This window comes from Colletotrichum abscissum (assembly GCF_030869225.1).
Source record: "Colletotrichum abscissum strain IMI 504890 chromosome Unknown Scaffold_42.1, whole genome shotgun sequence".
In the NCBI taxonomy this organism is placed as follows: Eukaryota; Fungi; Ascomycota; class Sordariomycetes; order Glomerellales; family Glomerellaceae; genus Colletotrichum; species Colletotrichum abscissum.
In genome coordinates, this window is record NW_026850343.1 from 234,123 (window position 1) to 247,243 (window position 13,121).

Consider the following 13,121-nt stretch of genomic DNA (forward strand, 5'->3'; position numbering starts at 1 on the left):
TACAAGACCAGTGACCTGCGTACTTTGGTCAATGACCGTTCGGACGATTGTACTTTATTGAGAATGCGAGTACGACAAGGCTTATTTCGAGGTGCGTCGTTCTGCAGGATGATGTGCAGCTATGGAGCACTTTGAGCTGTGAAGCAATTGAGGCATGCACTCTGGGAAGCACGGTAAGGTAGGTAGCTAAGGTAAGCTTTGCTCGCAGGTTTGGCTGCAGGTCGCACGTACGTATTTCTTCAAGACACCGAGGAGACGGGGCATCGGATAAATCGGTACGTATCGTCCATCCCGATCCGACTTCATCTCCTCAATTACGCCGGAAGAGATGTTCCTGTTTCATCTTTTCTTTTCGGGACACCTCAGGGCACGACTCTCCTCCGTTGAGTTGAGCGCAAACTGCCACTGCTTTCAGTCAATACATCCGGACGGTATCGAGCCCCCTTTCGATGATGATTGTGGTTTCTCCTGTCGTTTCCAATTGGACGACTTCCTATGGAAAGGAAACTTTGGACAAACCATCAGCACCCCCTTGGTGACCCTGGGTGGTCTCTTTACGCTCGTCTGCGTGTCCCTGCTAGCTGCAGATCACTCTCCAGTCTCCACGTTCTTCTTCTGTTGGTTGAGTGGAGTGGAAGCAACACCCAGCTCGCAACATGGTCGGGTCTGTCCGTTTCGCCGCACGGCAACTGGGCAGCATACTCTAATGTAAAGCAGGCGGGAAGGACAGAAGAAGAGGAAGAAGAAGAAGAAGTCTAAGTGGACTCTTTTTCTTTAGTCTGGACACTCTAACACAATCGCCAGGAGTCGAGGGGACCATACAAGCACACGTCGAAACCAGGGTCTGTGACACTCTGTCACACAGCCGCCACACGCGGCAGTTTCACCGTGCCCAGTCAGGACCAATTACATTAACCTCCCGTTAGCCTTCAATGCCTCTCCCGACGACCTCTCATGCCCTCCATCCAATCGTCTTCAACTTCCTCAACCTCGCCCGTTCAGCCAGCCTCACATCCCCCACGGGCGCCCGACCAACCTGCTTCTGAAACTGGCCCGTTGCCTCTGCACGTTTGTCTCCCTAGGCCGTGCTTGAAGTCTCCTAGCAAAGTCGACAAGTCGTTGTCTGCCAAGCGGCAGTAACATATCCCTCCTAACCCCGTATTGGGATGAAAGCCACCATCAGAGAACTTGGAACGCCGAGGTGACAGAAGACAGCGACACAAGACAGCTCGGCACGATCTTTGATGGGCAGGCTGGCAGGACTGACTGGCGTACCACCCGAGCGGCGTCTTCCCCGCCCGCCGCTGCCCCTCCACCCCTCTTCTCTTCTTCCCTTCTAAGAAGCGTTCCTGATTACTTCTCTTATATCATGCGAGAACCTGTGATCGTCCGCGGGGTTGGAGCAAGGCTGTTCCCTTCCTTTCTTCTTCCGAGCCCTTAGATTGGGTCTCTATTTCCCCCCTTCCCTTGTTCTTAATATTCTTATTCGACTGTTACCGACTTGCCTCACCCTGGGCTGGTACCAGTCAATGAGAGGCTGACTTGAAAGAAAATCCCATCCGGATTCCCAAACATTATTCATGCAAAAGTGCGCCTATAGAGTAACACGGCGCCGGGCAACTCTTCCCTGCGGCTCATCCAAGGTTCTAGTTCGTCAGACAAGCTAGGTCGTTGCCACCACACACCCTCGCTCCGTACTGGCTTGCTGGCTTTGCTAGCTACCACTATCTTACTGCCCGCCTTCTCCGCTCTTTTCTACCGTTCTTCGCCTCAATTTACTCGCAACAAGCGCGCTCTTAATCCCAATTCTAATCCAGAAGATCGACAAACACCCCGACCATTGATCTTCGTTTCCTCCCGCTAAGGGGGCGACCCAACGAGAAACAAAACAAACAGAGCCGCTTGGGACATCAAACACCACAACGACACTCGGAAGACGATGAATTTCAGTTGACGCTAGACCCCGTCTCCCTTCCCTCAGCCCCCCCGACTGGACTTGTCCGTTGCTCGAGAAGACCATCTCGCCTGCCTTTGTCTCCTCTGATCAATGGCATCTGATGCGAGGGCCAGGGCAAACGTGCCCCGCAGAGTAGGCAAGCAGACTACGAATGGCATGGACTCCTATCATCGTTATGTAGCAGAATCAAATACGCCGCCGCCGCCGCTGCCGCAAGGGGACATCGTCGCCCGGCCGTACACCAGTCACTCCCGTTCCTTTAGCACGCCGCGTCCCTCAATAATAGAACCGTCTTCGTCAGGTAGCAGCAGCGATGCCGATAGACCGAGACCGCTACCGGTGCCCGAAATTACCATCAGTAGCCCAGGAAAACCGCCGAGGGCCAACCCTCGATACTCATTGACGCCTCGCCAGGCAACTTTTCCTCCGATAAATGCTCAAAGGCTAGCGGTGCCAGGAGTGAGGCCGCCTCCGCCCGCGCAACAAATACCACCGGCCCCACGAATACAACGAGTTCAACCACCACGTCCAATCGCCTCGACACCACCAACCACGGCCGATTCTGATGACCTACGAAAACGAAATGGGTTAGTCGACGTCGCTCTTCCGTACCGACCGTTTTATCTCCAAAGGAGGGTCCTCAGCTCGTTTGCGGTCCTCTTCGCCGGACTCATGGTAACCGTAGAAGCCGTGTTGGACCTATCAAACAAAAGAGGAGGACTCGGTTCGCCAGAGCATGGGTTCAGATATCTATGGCAGTACGGTTCGGCCTTCATCTTCACCTGTATCGCCGCATTATGGGCGAGACCCGAACACCAGGCAAAAGCCAGCGCGCCGTGGCTTCGGATGGCAAAGGGACCTGCGAGTGTGGACAGGACCCTGATGCTCGACTACGTCTTCATGTTCGAGCCATGGACCATTGCGAAAGCGACAAAGAATCGGGACTGGCTCGTTGCGGCCACGGCGTCTATCGGCCTGACGCTCAAAATCATCATCGTCATCGCTGTGGCGCTCGTCAGCCCAACGTTCCAGATTGTGACTGCTCGAGGTGTGAGTTTGAACCTACAGAACACGTTTGTGAACGATCCCACTGGGCTACGGAATGCTGGTGCCCTGCCTTTCTTCACGATGACAGCTCTCCAGACGAAAGGCCTCAACTTCCCAGACGGCACTTCCAAAGAATTCGCTTTCCAGTCATTTTCTGCGGACTTGCCCGCGACAGCTGAGCTAAGGACCAATGTCGACGGCTTCCAATCCGAAATCGAGTGTGAGCCGGCACAGTTCACCTTGAATGGTGTCCAGTTCATCCAAGCTTCGGACGTCCAGCTCAACGCCACTGTCTCGACTCCGAATTGCACCTTGACGCAAACCATCCCGAATATGGCGCTGATTGGCTTCACACTTCCTACCTTCTTCATGGCATTTCAGGCTGGGACGTGCGGGAACTCGCCCTTCCCAGACGATGGGAGGGTGGTCGTCATGACGGGAGCCATCCAGATTAACGAATCCAGTGTACCGACAGAGAGCGACATTTTCAATGTGCCCATTTCAGGTGCTGTTTCAAGGTCTGCAGCACTAATATGCCGTCCATCGTACTTCCTCACCAGGGTTCATGTCACAAAGAACAACACGCAACTCATCAAGATCGAACGGAACCGCTCTGCAACGAACAAGACCCTCGAGCTGGTTCATCCGTGGGACATTGTACAAGGACACTTCAACTCCTATCCCACCGATTCGCAGATCCTCGCAGCGATACCAAATATCAATAGTCGGTACCCCGGCATCGCCATTGTTGCTTCCGACGCCGTCATGAACTCGGCTGTCGCTATGCAGATCAAGGACTACGGGCTTCCTCCGATCGAGACGTTCCTGAAGACGGACAACCTGACCCAGATCTCGACAGCGTACTGGAAGCAGTATACTGCTCTCGTCGCACGGAGCTCACTGATGGGCGAGACGCAAGAGAAGTCTACCGGTACGGCCATCATCATTGGAGAGCGGCTCAATGTTCGCCAAATACCAGCGCACCTCCTTTCTGGCCTGCTAGGCTTCGTTCTGATATTAGTGTTGGCTGCAATCGCCCTCGCGCCAGCAAAAGGCTTTCTGCCCCGCGACCCAAACACCATTATCAACATGGCCACCCTCCTCGCTCATAGTCGCCAGCTTCTTCAGTGTCTACGCGGCACCGGTGCTGCCGACACATCAGTCGTACGAGAGAAGCTGCTCGGCACGAACTACTACACCGGCGTCGAACCCTACGAGAAGGCCGAAAAGGAGGCGAGAGGATACTTCAAGATCTTTGGTGGCGCCCCGCCCCCTCAGAACCAGCCGGTCGAGTTTGTACGAAACGCCGATTGGAAGCATCCGCTGCCGCTAAATCCATGGGCAAGGTTCGCCGCCGTGGTGACTATGATTGGCATGATCGTTGCCCTTGAAGTTGTGCTTCGTATTTCCAACGCACACGCCGGCATCGCGACGACCAAGGCAAACACCGACAAGCATTTTCTATGGACAACAGGCACCGGCGTCATTTTCGGTCTGGTGGTGCTGTACCTCGCCGCCGCGGACTGTGCGACCCGATGTCTTGCGCCGTACGCAAAGCTTAAAGCAGGGGGATCCTTCGAGACGACGGTTCACCTGGACTTCATGGACAAGTCCAAGCATAGAATCCTGTTCGATGCCGTCAAGACGCAAAATATCGCTGTCGTGTTCACCACCACCGCTCTGATCGTTGCGTCGCTCCTAGCGACATTCTCTGGGGCTCTATACAGTACGACACCAATCCCGTCTACGCGACCCGTAAACCTTCAGTCCCTCGACAGCTTCATTAATGCGTCCTCACCTTGTCCGACCTGTACCACTGATACCCTTCTTGCCTCCCTGATTCTCGACGCGAACCTGACCTTCCCATCATTCACCTTTGAGGACCTCAACTTCAACAGTCTGCAGCTATCGGAGCCCCTCGATATGCAGGACGGCGCCGGGACCATTATCGCAACGGTGCCTGCCCTTCGCTCACGGCTCGATTGCAGACTCTACCCGCAATCCGAGATCAACACAAACTTTACTGTCCCTGACTTGCCGAATCAGTTTTCACAGGACATGAAGGTCAACATCGCCGGTGAGCCGTGCCTCGATCCATCAATCCGGTCCAACGCCGTCTTACCGCCGGGCGTCTCCCCCTCTTCCGTCTTCGGCGTCGCTACACCACGGTCCGCTGCTTCGTCGCAGTGCTCCGATTTCACCTATGTCTGGGGTCAGCTTTCCGACAGCACCCCCATGCAGGTGGGCTACATCTCAGCCATGGGCTGCAACGAGACGCTCGAGACTGTAACGGCCAAGATCCGCCTCACGGGCGCCTCGCTACACGTGGACACAACCTACCCGCCCATCGTCCAGGAAAACACCGCCAAGCCAATCAAGTTAAGACTGCTCCCGTTGCAGTACGGACTCCTCGCCAACCTCACCACGGGCAACCAGCTCGATCCGTTCTTCAGTTCACTCGTCACATCGCGATTCGCGGTGCCCGCGGGGAACCTAGGCGATCCGGGCCTGGGCAAGAGCGGTCTCGTAGCGGATGCCATCGTCCGGCAACACGGCATCTTGCGCGCCCAGAACCTCAACGTCAACTCCCGTCGTCGCCTCCCGGACGTGACGGCGCAGCAGGTCATCCCCGCCATGCTCGAGTCGACGTCCGTCACCTCTCTGCGCCGTCTGGTGCAGGACACCGCTTCGACACGCATCATCCAGTCCGTGCTCGGTCTCCTTGTTGCCTTAACGCTCGTTGCGTGGCTTCTCACGCCCGGGACGGATACCATCCTCCCGCGGAACCCGTGCAGTATCGCTTCCGTGGCAGCGCTGCTGGCCGACGGCAATGTATTTGGGTTCTTGGGCCGTGGGGCGGAGTGGCAGGCGACGGAAGAGATGAAGCGCAGCTTCTTGGACGGGAGCCACTCGATGGGATTCAAGATTGGGTATGAGCGGGTGAGAAAGCGCAGGGGCGCGGAAGACGTCAATGGGGTGAGGGGAGACGGGGATATGGCGTACGGCATCAACGTCAAGCGCGGGGGTGGGTGGGGTGGAGGTGAGGATGTTGGGCTTGGGATCTTGGCGAGGGTGAATGGGGCGCAGAGGGGGTTTGTTAGGGGATGGGGAAAGATGTGAGTCCCTTCTTATTCATCACCTGATGTTTTCTTTCTTTTCTTCTTGTATTACATCTGGTTGGTTTGTATAGTAGCCTGTGACCTTTTTGGCGTTTTTGTTTGTCCTGGGACGAACTTTTTGGGAGCGGGATGATACCACACGCGAGACTTATTCTTTTGGAAGAAGAAAATAGGGAAAACGGGAGCCATGGGGAGTCTCGGATTTGAGATTATGGGTCTCTTTTCATTTGTATGTACTATTATTTGGTACTAGTGCTTTTAGTCTCTTCAATGTTTACACATTTGGATGGGATTCCTTGTTTCCATGCGAGGCATAGAAGAAGTATCACGGTCGGTGTGTGGTGCTGTGAAGGGAAACTTCTTCCCCCTTTGGATACTTTCTTGGATTCCCGTCGCTGTGATGCCAAGTCTATAGTCACAGCAAGGAATCGTTACTGTAAAGGGTGCAAGACTGCAATTTGGCGAGACTTGACCCGATTGCGACAACATACAGCTTACTCGCAATTGAGTAGTTACACGTAGCTAGAGAGATGCGATTGAGATACCGATACAGAGAGCGGTCCCGAATGTAACCTCTCCCCATGAGGCTCACAAGCCTCTCATTATTAGAGGGGGCTCAGCACTAACTCTTACTTTCTTAGCAGTGGCGCTGTCAGCGACGATAAGCAATCTTCTCTTAAGGCCTTCGCTGTCCCGCGTGCTGGTTTGCCCACCGTAAAGTGCCCAGCACTGAAGTGAGTCTTGATCCCGGTGCCGATCGATCTCGGCAAAGCGGGTTTCGAGCTGCGTGCATTCGGGTCCCTCGGGTGAGTTGGGTCTCGGGGGTAAGCGGGGATGGGGAGGATGCCGATTCGGTGGGACCGAGGAGCCGTCGGGGATTTTTGAGGGGTTGGAGATGGATGGGTTTGTTTGAATGGAGGTATATGTGCGTGTATAGCAAATGGGTAGGAAAAGGGGTGTGAAGGAGGGAGTTGGGGTGGTGGTGGTGAGGTGGACGTGTCTTGGCTGCGGGAGACGAGCGCCTCGAATCGTGTCTGGGGTCTTGGCGGGTTATGCGATCTTGAACGGATGAAAGAGGCGGGTGTGGCGCCGGGAAGGATGGGCGGACGTCACGGCAGATGGGCGATCATGGGTCGCATCATGGACTTTGGGAGGGAATGGCAGAGATGTGTTGTGTCGCGGACAGGAAGAGGTAGTATGTGGGATTTTTTCTATGCTGTTTTTTGTTCAGGTTTGGATATCATGCCGTGTGGGTTCCATCGCTTCTCTCCGAGCGCCTTTGTGTGTTTTGCCATTTCATGATGGGTTTCCCGTGAGTGATGCGTCTTGTTCCTCGTTCCTGTATCTTTCCCGAAAAACTCCAAGTCTTTCCAAAATGGGAGACCTTTCAAATGCTGATCTGATGGGTATCGAGTTAGCTATGAGGGTCCTTGAAGAGGAAGCAGCAGCTTGAAGGGCACACATACCATGCGTAGGTAGGAATTGAAAATCGTTCTGTAGGATATCTGCATTTAGACAATGCTGCAAGTGCATCCGAGGCGCTTCTCGGGGTCGACGCTGGGGAAGCCGACGCAGATGCGGCCCTCGGCCTCGCAGTTGACCCTGGAGTCGCCGCAGACGGTGTCGGTGCAAGGGCCGTCGAAGCGGGCGGCGACGGTGGCGGCGAGGAGGGAGATGATGGCGAAGGCGGCGCGCATTTTGGCGGTTTGGTTGTGTTGGTGTTGAGTTGGAGGTGGAGAGGAGCTTGGATGGCTGTGAGAGAAGGTTGAGTTGGAGTTGTGTGGGTGAGGTGGGATGATGATGGTGATGGTGATGGTGATGGGATGACAGGAGTGAAGAAAGGCGGGATGATCAGCTTCTTCTTATACATCAGTTTACAACGGAAACTTGCATCTTGAGTCAAATCTACGGGATGGAGGTGATAAACTTTGGAAACATTATGCCAAGGCCTCTGGGGGCATGGATGAAGGGTCTGTTGAGGTTGACACCGCCCTCTTCCGTAGACTTGCTAGGTTGACTGGCTTGTCTCTGCAAGAGGAATACCAAGACTTTGGCTAGACCAAGACTAACCAAGAGTTTGCGACTTCTTGGAAAGTGCTCGAGATCTGCTCGATGTGGTTACAGGGAGGATGCTATTTTCGAGGTTGCTGGTATCCGTAGCGGAGCTGTCCTGAACCACTTGGTCAGTGAGCAGGTGGTAAAAGTGGTCAGGCACATGATTATGCCTCAAAGACCGGCCAAAATTACAAGTGTATGGAGTAGTGTACTGAGTACTGTGGTATTGTGGATTGGCTGGTGGCCTAGGTTGTTCACCTTAAGGTCCGTTCTGCGTTACTTGGCGTACGGCAAAATCCGATACTGTCGACTCTGGATAGCCTATCTGGTTGAGTACGGCGTAAAGTTCACGGAGTAGCGAAGGACGGGGGGCCAGCAGGCTGTCCGCAAGTTTTCGCTACTGTTGCTGCACCGGCTTTGCTTGGGGGTGGGTGGTCTTGGCGCCTGCGCGGGCAGTGTTTGGGGCTATTAAAAGCCCATCGAGTATATGAGCTTGATCTGTGCTCTTGGCGATGAGGTGTTTCCAATCCCCCTCTTGGCGGGCCTTCCGTTGGCTAGGTATCCTTAGTAGGGGGCTGCAGAGCTGCTCAGTTCAAAGTCCGCTACCTTAAGTATGGAGTATTCGTACGGATACATCTCTACAGGCACATTGGCTAGCCGTGTGTTGCTGCCTCATGACGATGATGGGCGGGCAATTTAACGGGTAATCAGCCGGGGAATCTACTCTTGAGAGATTTGATGGACGTGGTAATGTGTCGCGTGAGTCTTTTCCCTCTTCTAGACTCTCGCGTCTTGGCATTCTTTCTGCGAGCTGGCAACTATCCGCAATAGGTGCTTCGCGCCCGTTGAAATCTAAACTTTCGTACTGCGAGAGGTTCCATAGGCTAGAGAGGCAACAAGAATGGGGAATTAGGGGGGGCGCAAATGGCGCACTTCCCCAGTGGCTTAGGGTTGTTCTCCCGTCAGAGGGCCTTGGCTACGGCACTGCTACACGACTCAGGCGCCCTCGTCCCGGGGTTAGTGACCGCGAGTAAGTCGTTCGTAGTGGACGGCCGTGCCCAACAAATACCAAGATGAGATACTTAGTAAGATCCTGAAGCCTCATATTGCAACTAGGAAGTCGCATGTTATTTATGGTTGTTATGTGGAGTCAACTGGCCTACAAGCCCTGCTAATGGGGGGTTTGAGTTCTAGAATCTGTTGGAGCTAGGCGTGGCTTTGACATTTGTGTGTATCCGTAGTCTGTGTCTGTAGTGTGACGGCATGTGGGCTACTCCGTCTGCTTGGGTTTGACAGATTGACGTGCGCAAGCGAGAGTGAGGCACGGCAATGTGAATTGGACCAGGCGAGTGGACGTATACAGGGTTTTAGGGGTTGTTCTTCTTTCTGCCTGTAAAATCCTCCCCGGTGGGAAAGGAGGTGTTCATTTGATGATTAGTCTTCACGAGCCTTTGGGCAGATGGTGAAACCGAGCTCCTAGACTCTACTCAATCTCGGAGACAACCCTCTATTCTACAGACTCTTGCGAGAAAGCAGAGCAGGGCTACGAAGTAGTCTACGATATAGTACGCCCAGAGATCTCCTTTTTCAGCCGACGAGCCGCCTAGAACTCGATTACAAAACAAGCTTCCAGAGATCACCCAGAGGCCGAAATTCCAAGACCATAGTAATTAATAACGTCTGTACCATTACACCGCCCAATGTGCACTACCCCCAGTCATCTCGGTCCAAGCCCACATATTACCGGCCTGTATCACCCAGAGTGCTCATCTTTCCTGCGATCTCCTAGTATCTACCGCCAAGACATGTTTTCGACTCATGGTCACCCTTGCTACGTTGGCTTCTCGACAGCCGTCTAGATCTGGGTAAACAGACCCGATGATTGTGGCATGGTTGCCAAGAGTGGCAAAATACACCCGTGATGAGTTGGTTCGTCACGATTTACTGCGGCTGCTTCGGGTGACGTACTGCGCAGGAATTCCAAGAGAGCCGCTGCTTCACAGCATCTTTCATGACAGTAGCCAAGGGCGATGAGCCATCTAGAGAATGAAGTCTACTGTTCAGGTGGCGGCTCAACACGGTTGAATAGCGATCAGTTATCATCACCGATGAGCTATGACGCTTCACCATGGATTAGTAGCGGTTGACTCGTGACATCGTAAAGACACCAGACTCATAGGCCGATCTTCTGCTCACGATCATCTTCCAAGATGGAGCTAGGTATCAAAGCTCAAAATGTCATTACTCGGCGAATCTATTCGCTCATACTCTGTAAAGATACACGAGTCCGGCAACATGTAAACCCACCGCACGTCCAGTGCCGCTTTTAGCAAGTCATGTATCAGACTCGCCCGATGGAATAGAAGAGAGCACAGATCAGCGGAGCTGTCCGCGCACCTCCTTTTCATCCAAACCCAAGCGTTCGGGATACGAAATCCGGGGTGAGTGAACGATGCCACCTTTTCCTCAACTCTAACCATGTCCCTTGCACCAATTCAAAGGTGCCTCCGGAAGGGGTGCGCTTCTGTGTTGAGCACATAGTCGTCGAGGCTGATGAGGTCGGGCGGTGAGAAGACGAGATAGAAATATTTCAGTGTCTCCGCCAGCCAGAAACTCTAAATGGGTGGTCATGCAGTGTCAGTCAAGCGGAATTTTTCTCTCTCTGTTCTCTCCCCTTCGCAATCTCCCGATTTAGAACGGAAAACTCATCCCTGCCAAAAAGGAATGCTGACATGGCAGGAGAATGCAAAGACGAGAAAGGAGCAGCAGATAAGCAAAAGGAACACAACGAGAAAACTCACCTCCATGTAATCTTCCTTGGGCAGCGGATCCTGCTTCTGCGTAACATCCAACACCGCAGCATTGCCGTGCTCGACGAGCGTCCCGTTACTCACAGCCTTCCACATCTCCCAGGCCGCCTCTTGGAATCCCTGGTCGCCCGTGATGCGGTAGAGCACAAAGACACTCTCAATCGCCTCGGGCCGGAGGATATACCGCGGGTCCTTGGCTGTAGTGAAGCCCTTGGGCAAGTGCTCCTTATACTCTGTCTTCAACTTCTTCGCCGCGTCCCATTTGTCTTCGTCCCACACGCACGCGTCACGACGGTCGCACTTGACCATGTTGTACCGCTCCGGCATCATGCCCGTCGGCATGGCCTGGTAGGCGTAGTAGCACCCCAGCGTCAGCCGCGCGCCGACGGTGACCCACTCTTCTTTGCCCAGCACGCGACCGGCAAGGGCGTAAATGCCGCCGATGAAGCAGGACAGGTGCTCGCTTTCCGGGTCGAGAGAGCGGTTTCCGGCTGCGTCGACGTCGACGTTGCCCGAGATGAGGACGTTTTCGCCGCCGGGAAGCATGGGTCGGAAGAAGAGGGACTCATTGGCTGCTTTGAGGAAGTTCTCCGTCATGGTGCGATATTTTGGTTCCGCACCGTTGAGGAGGGCGATCATCTTGGGGAGGTATTCGTAGAGCGAGTCGGCGCAGCCGCCGATGGTAAAGGTTGAGCCCGTGACGACGTCACGGTCGGCCATGTGGACGAACATGGGCCACATGCCAGGGAGTTTGGTCTTTTGCTGGCCGTCGTGGAAGAGGTCCATGACTTTGGCGGCGGCGTCGTAGTACTTTGGATTGCCGGTGAGTTGGGACAGGCGCGTCATCTCGAGGGATAAGGTGCCCGGTGACGCGGAGACGACGGAGCCCTCGACGATGAGGCCCTTGCCTGACTTTGCGTCGTTGAAGTTGATAAAGTCTACCGGCATGCGGTGCTCTGTGTTGAAGGCGCCATACAGCAGATCACCGAGCTCGGTAGCCTTGTCGAGGAGGACGCGGCGCCCGCTGAGGTCGTAGGCGGCCATGAGACCGCCGAGGTAGCGGATGTTTGTCTCAAAGGTGTTCACGCGGTCCGACGTGGAGATGCTAAAGTCAATCTTCGCGACGGCCGCGACAGCCTCCTCGAATTCCGGCTTGAGGCCCATGATCCACAGGACGTCGAGGGAGTCGACGAGGGTGGCGGCCCAGCCGGAGAACTGGTCCTTTGCGGTGGCCGAGATGGGGTTGAGAGCATCCTTCATCCAGGCGTACTCTCTGTAATTCGCCCAGTTCTTTTGGAAGAGGCGCCGGACTTCTTGCCGGCGGGCTTCCCGGCGCCGGGAAGCGGAGAGGGACTCGGAGGCGAATCGGTGTTGTACACGGGGCAGGGAGCCGCGGCCGCCGTTCGGGACGCGGGTGAGCGGGTCTTGAGGCGGGTACTTTAGGTCGACGGCGGACCAGTCGAAGCTAGACTTTGGTGTCGCCGGTTGCCGAACGAGGCTTTCTGTGTTCATGAAGCGTTCCAGCATGGCTGTTTCTGTGCGCGGGTGTAGCCATGTTGTGTCGAGGATGTAGATGACACATGTTATTGTGATGAGGGTGAGGACGGTGGAGCGCACCCGCGTCCAGCGGTATGATGTCCTCCCCATGACAAATGTCTATATGTGTCTGTGTGAGTATACGTGAATAGAGAGACGCGTGAATGAGAGGCGGCGTGATGGCCCTGGGGCGTGATGAGGCCTTCTCGATGGTTGAAGCCAAGCAAGGGAGGGAGACTGTGTGACACGGCTAGGTTCGAGTCATGGAAACGGTTCGGTGACGGCGGTGGAATGAGAGTGTCTGCCGTCTATCGAATACGAGAAAGGAACACGAAGTGTGACCAAGCAAGATGCGACAAGAAAAGCTGTGGTCTGTAAGGAGGGAACCGTTTACGGATGTCGCTGTCGCAAGCCCCTGATTGGGAATCTCATAGCAAAATCTCACCAGTTGGAGTTGAGGTGAGGTAAGGGCCGGCGGTGCAAGGCTAGCAGAAAAGGCGGTTAGGTGTTCACAACCAACTTTGACTTTTACCGAGCAAGCCTGGGCCAAGCCAAGCCAACGGGCGGCGGCTTTCTTGGTTAGATTTGTGGCGTTCC

At 54.7% G+C, this 13,121-nt stretch overlaps 4 protein-coding genes across 4 annotated transcripts; 2 read left to right on the plus strand and 2 right to left on the minus strand.

Annotated features, from left to right (window-relative positions):
- Positions 1 to 2,047: 2,047 nt before the first annotated feature.
- Positions 2,048 to 6,124, plus strand: CABS01_13077 (uncharacterized protein; the record flags this gene model as incomplete). The annotated part of the gene is made up of 1 exon (XM_060546423.1): positions 2,048 to 6,124. The coding sequence occupies one exon, from the start codon at positions 2,048 to 2,050 to the stop codon at positions 6,122 to 6,124; it is 4,077 nt and encodes a 1,358-aa protein (XP_060395321.1).
- Positions 6,125 to 6,354: 230 nt separating this feature from the next.
- Positions 6,355 to 6,645, plus strand: CABS01_13078 (uncharacterized protein; the record flags this gene model as incomplete). The annotated part of the gene is made up of 1 exon (XM_060546424.1): positions 6,355 to 6,645. One exon carries the CDS (start codon positions 6,355 to 6,357, stop codon positions 6,643 to 6,645), a length of 291 nt encoding a protein of 96 aa, XP_060395322.1.
- Positions 6,646 to 7,510: 865 nt separating this feature from the next.
- On the minus strand, positions 7,511 to 7,820 carry CABS01_13079 (uncharacterized protein; the record flags this gene model as incomplete). Its single annotated transcript, XM_060546425.1, has 2 exons — positions 7,511 to 7,522; positions 7,641 to 7,820. 2 exons carry the CDS (start codon positions 7,818 to 7,820, stop codon positions 7,511 to 7,513), a joined length of 192 nt encoding a protein of 63 aa, XP_060395323.1.
- Positions 7,821 to 10,673: 2,853 nt separating this feature from the next.
- Positions 10,674 to 12,635, minus strand: CABS01_13080 (glycosyl hydrolase family 47; the record flags this gene model as incomplete). The annotated part of the gene is made up of 2 exons (XM_060546426.1): positions 10,674 to 10,793; positions 10,980 to 12,635. The coding sequence occupies 2 exons, from the start codon at positions 12,633 to 12,635 to the stop codon at positions 10,674 to 10,676; spliced, it is 1,776 nt and encodes a 591-aa protein (XP_060395324.1).
- Positions 12,636 to 13,121: the final 486 nt, after the last annotated feature.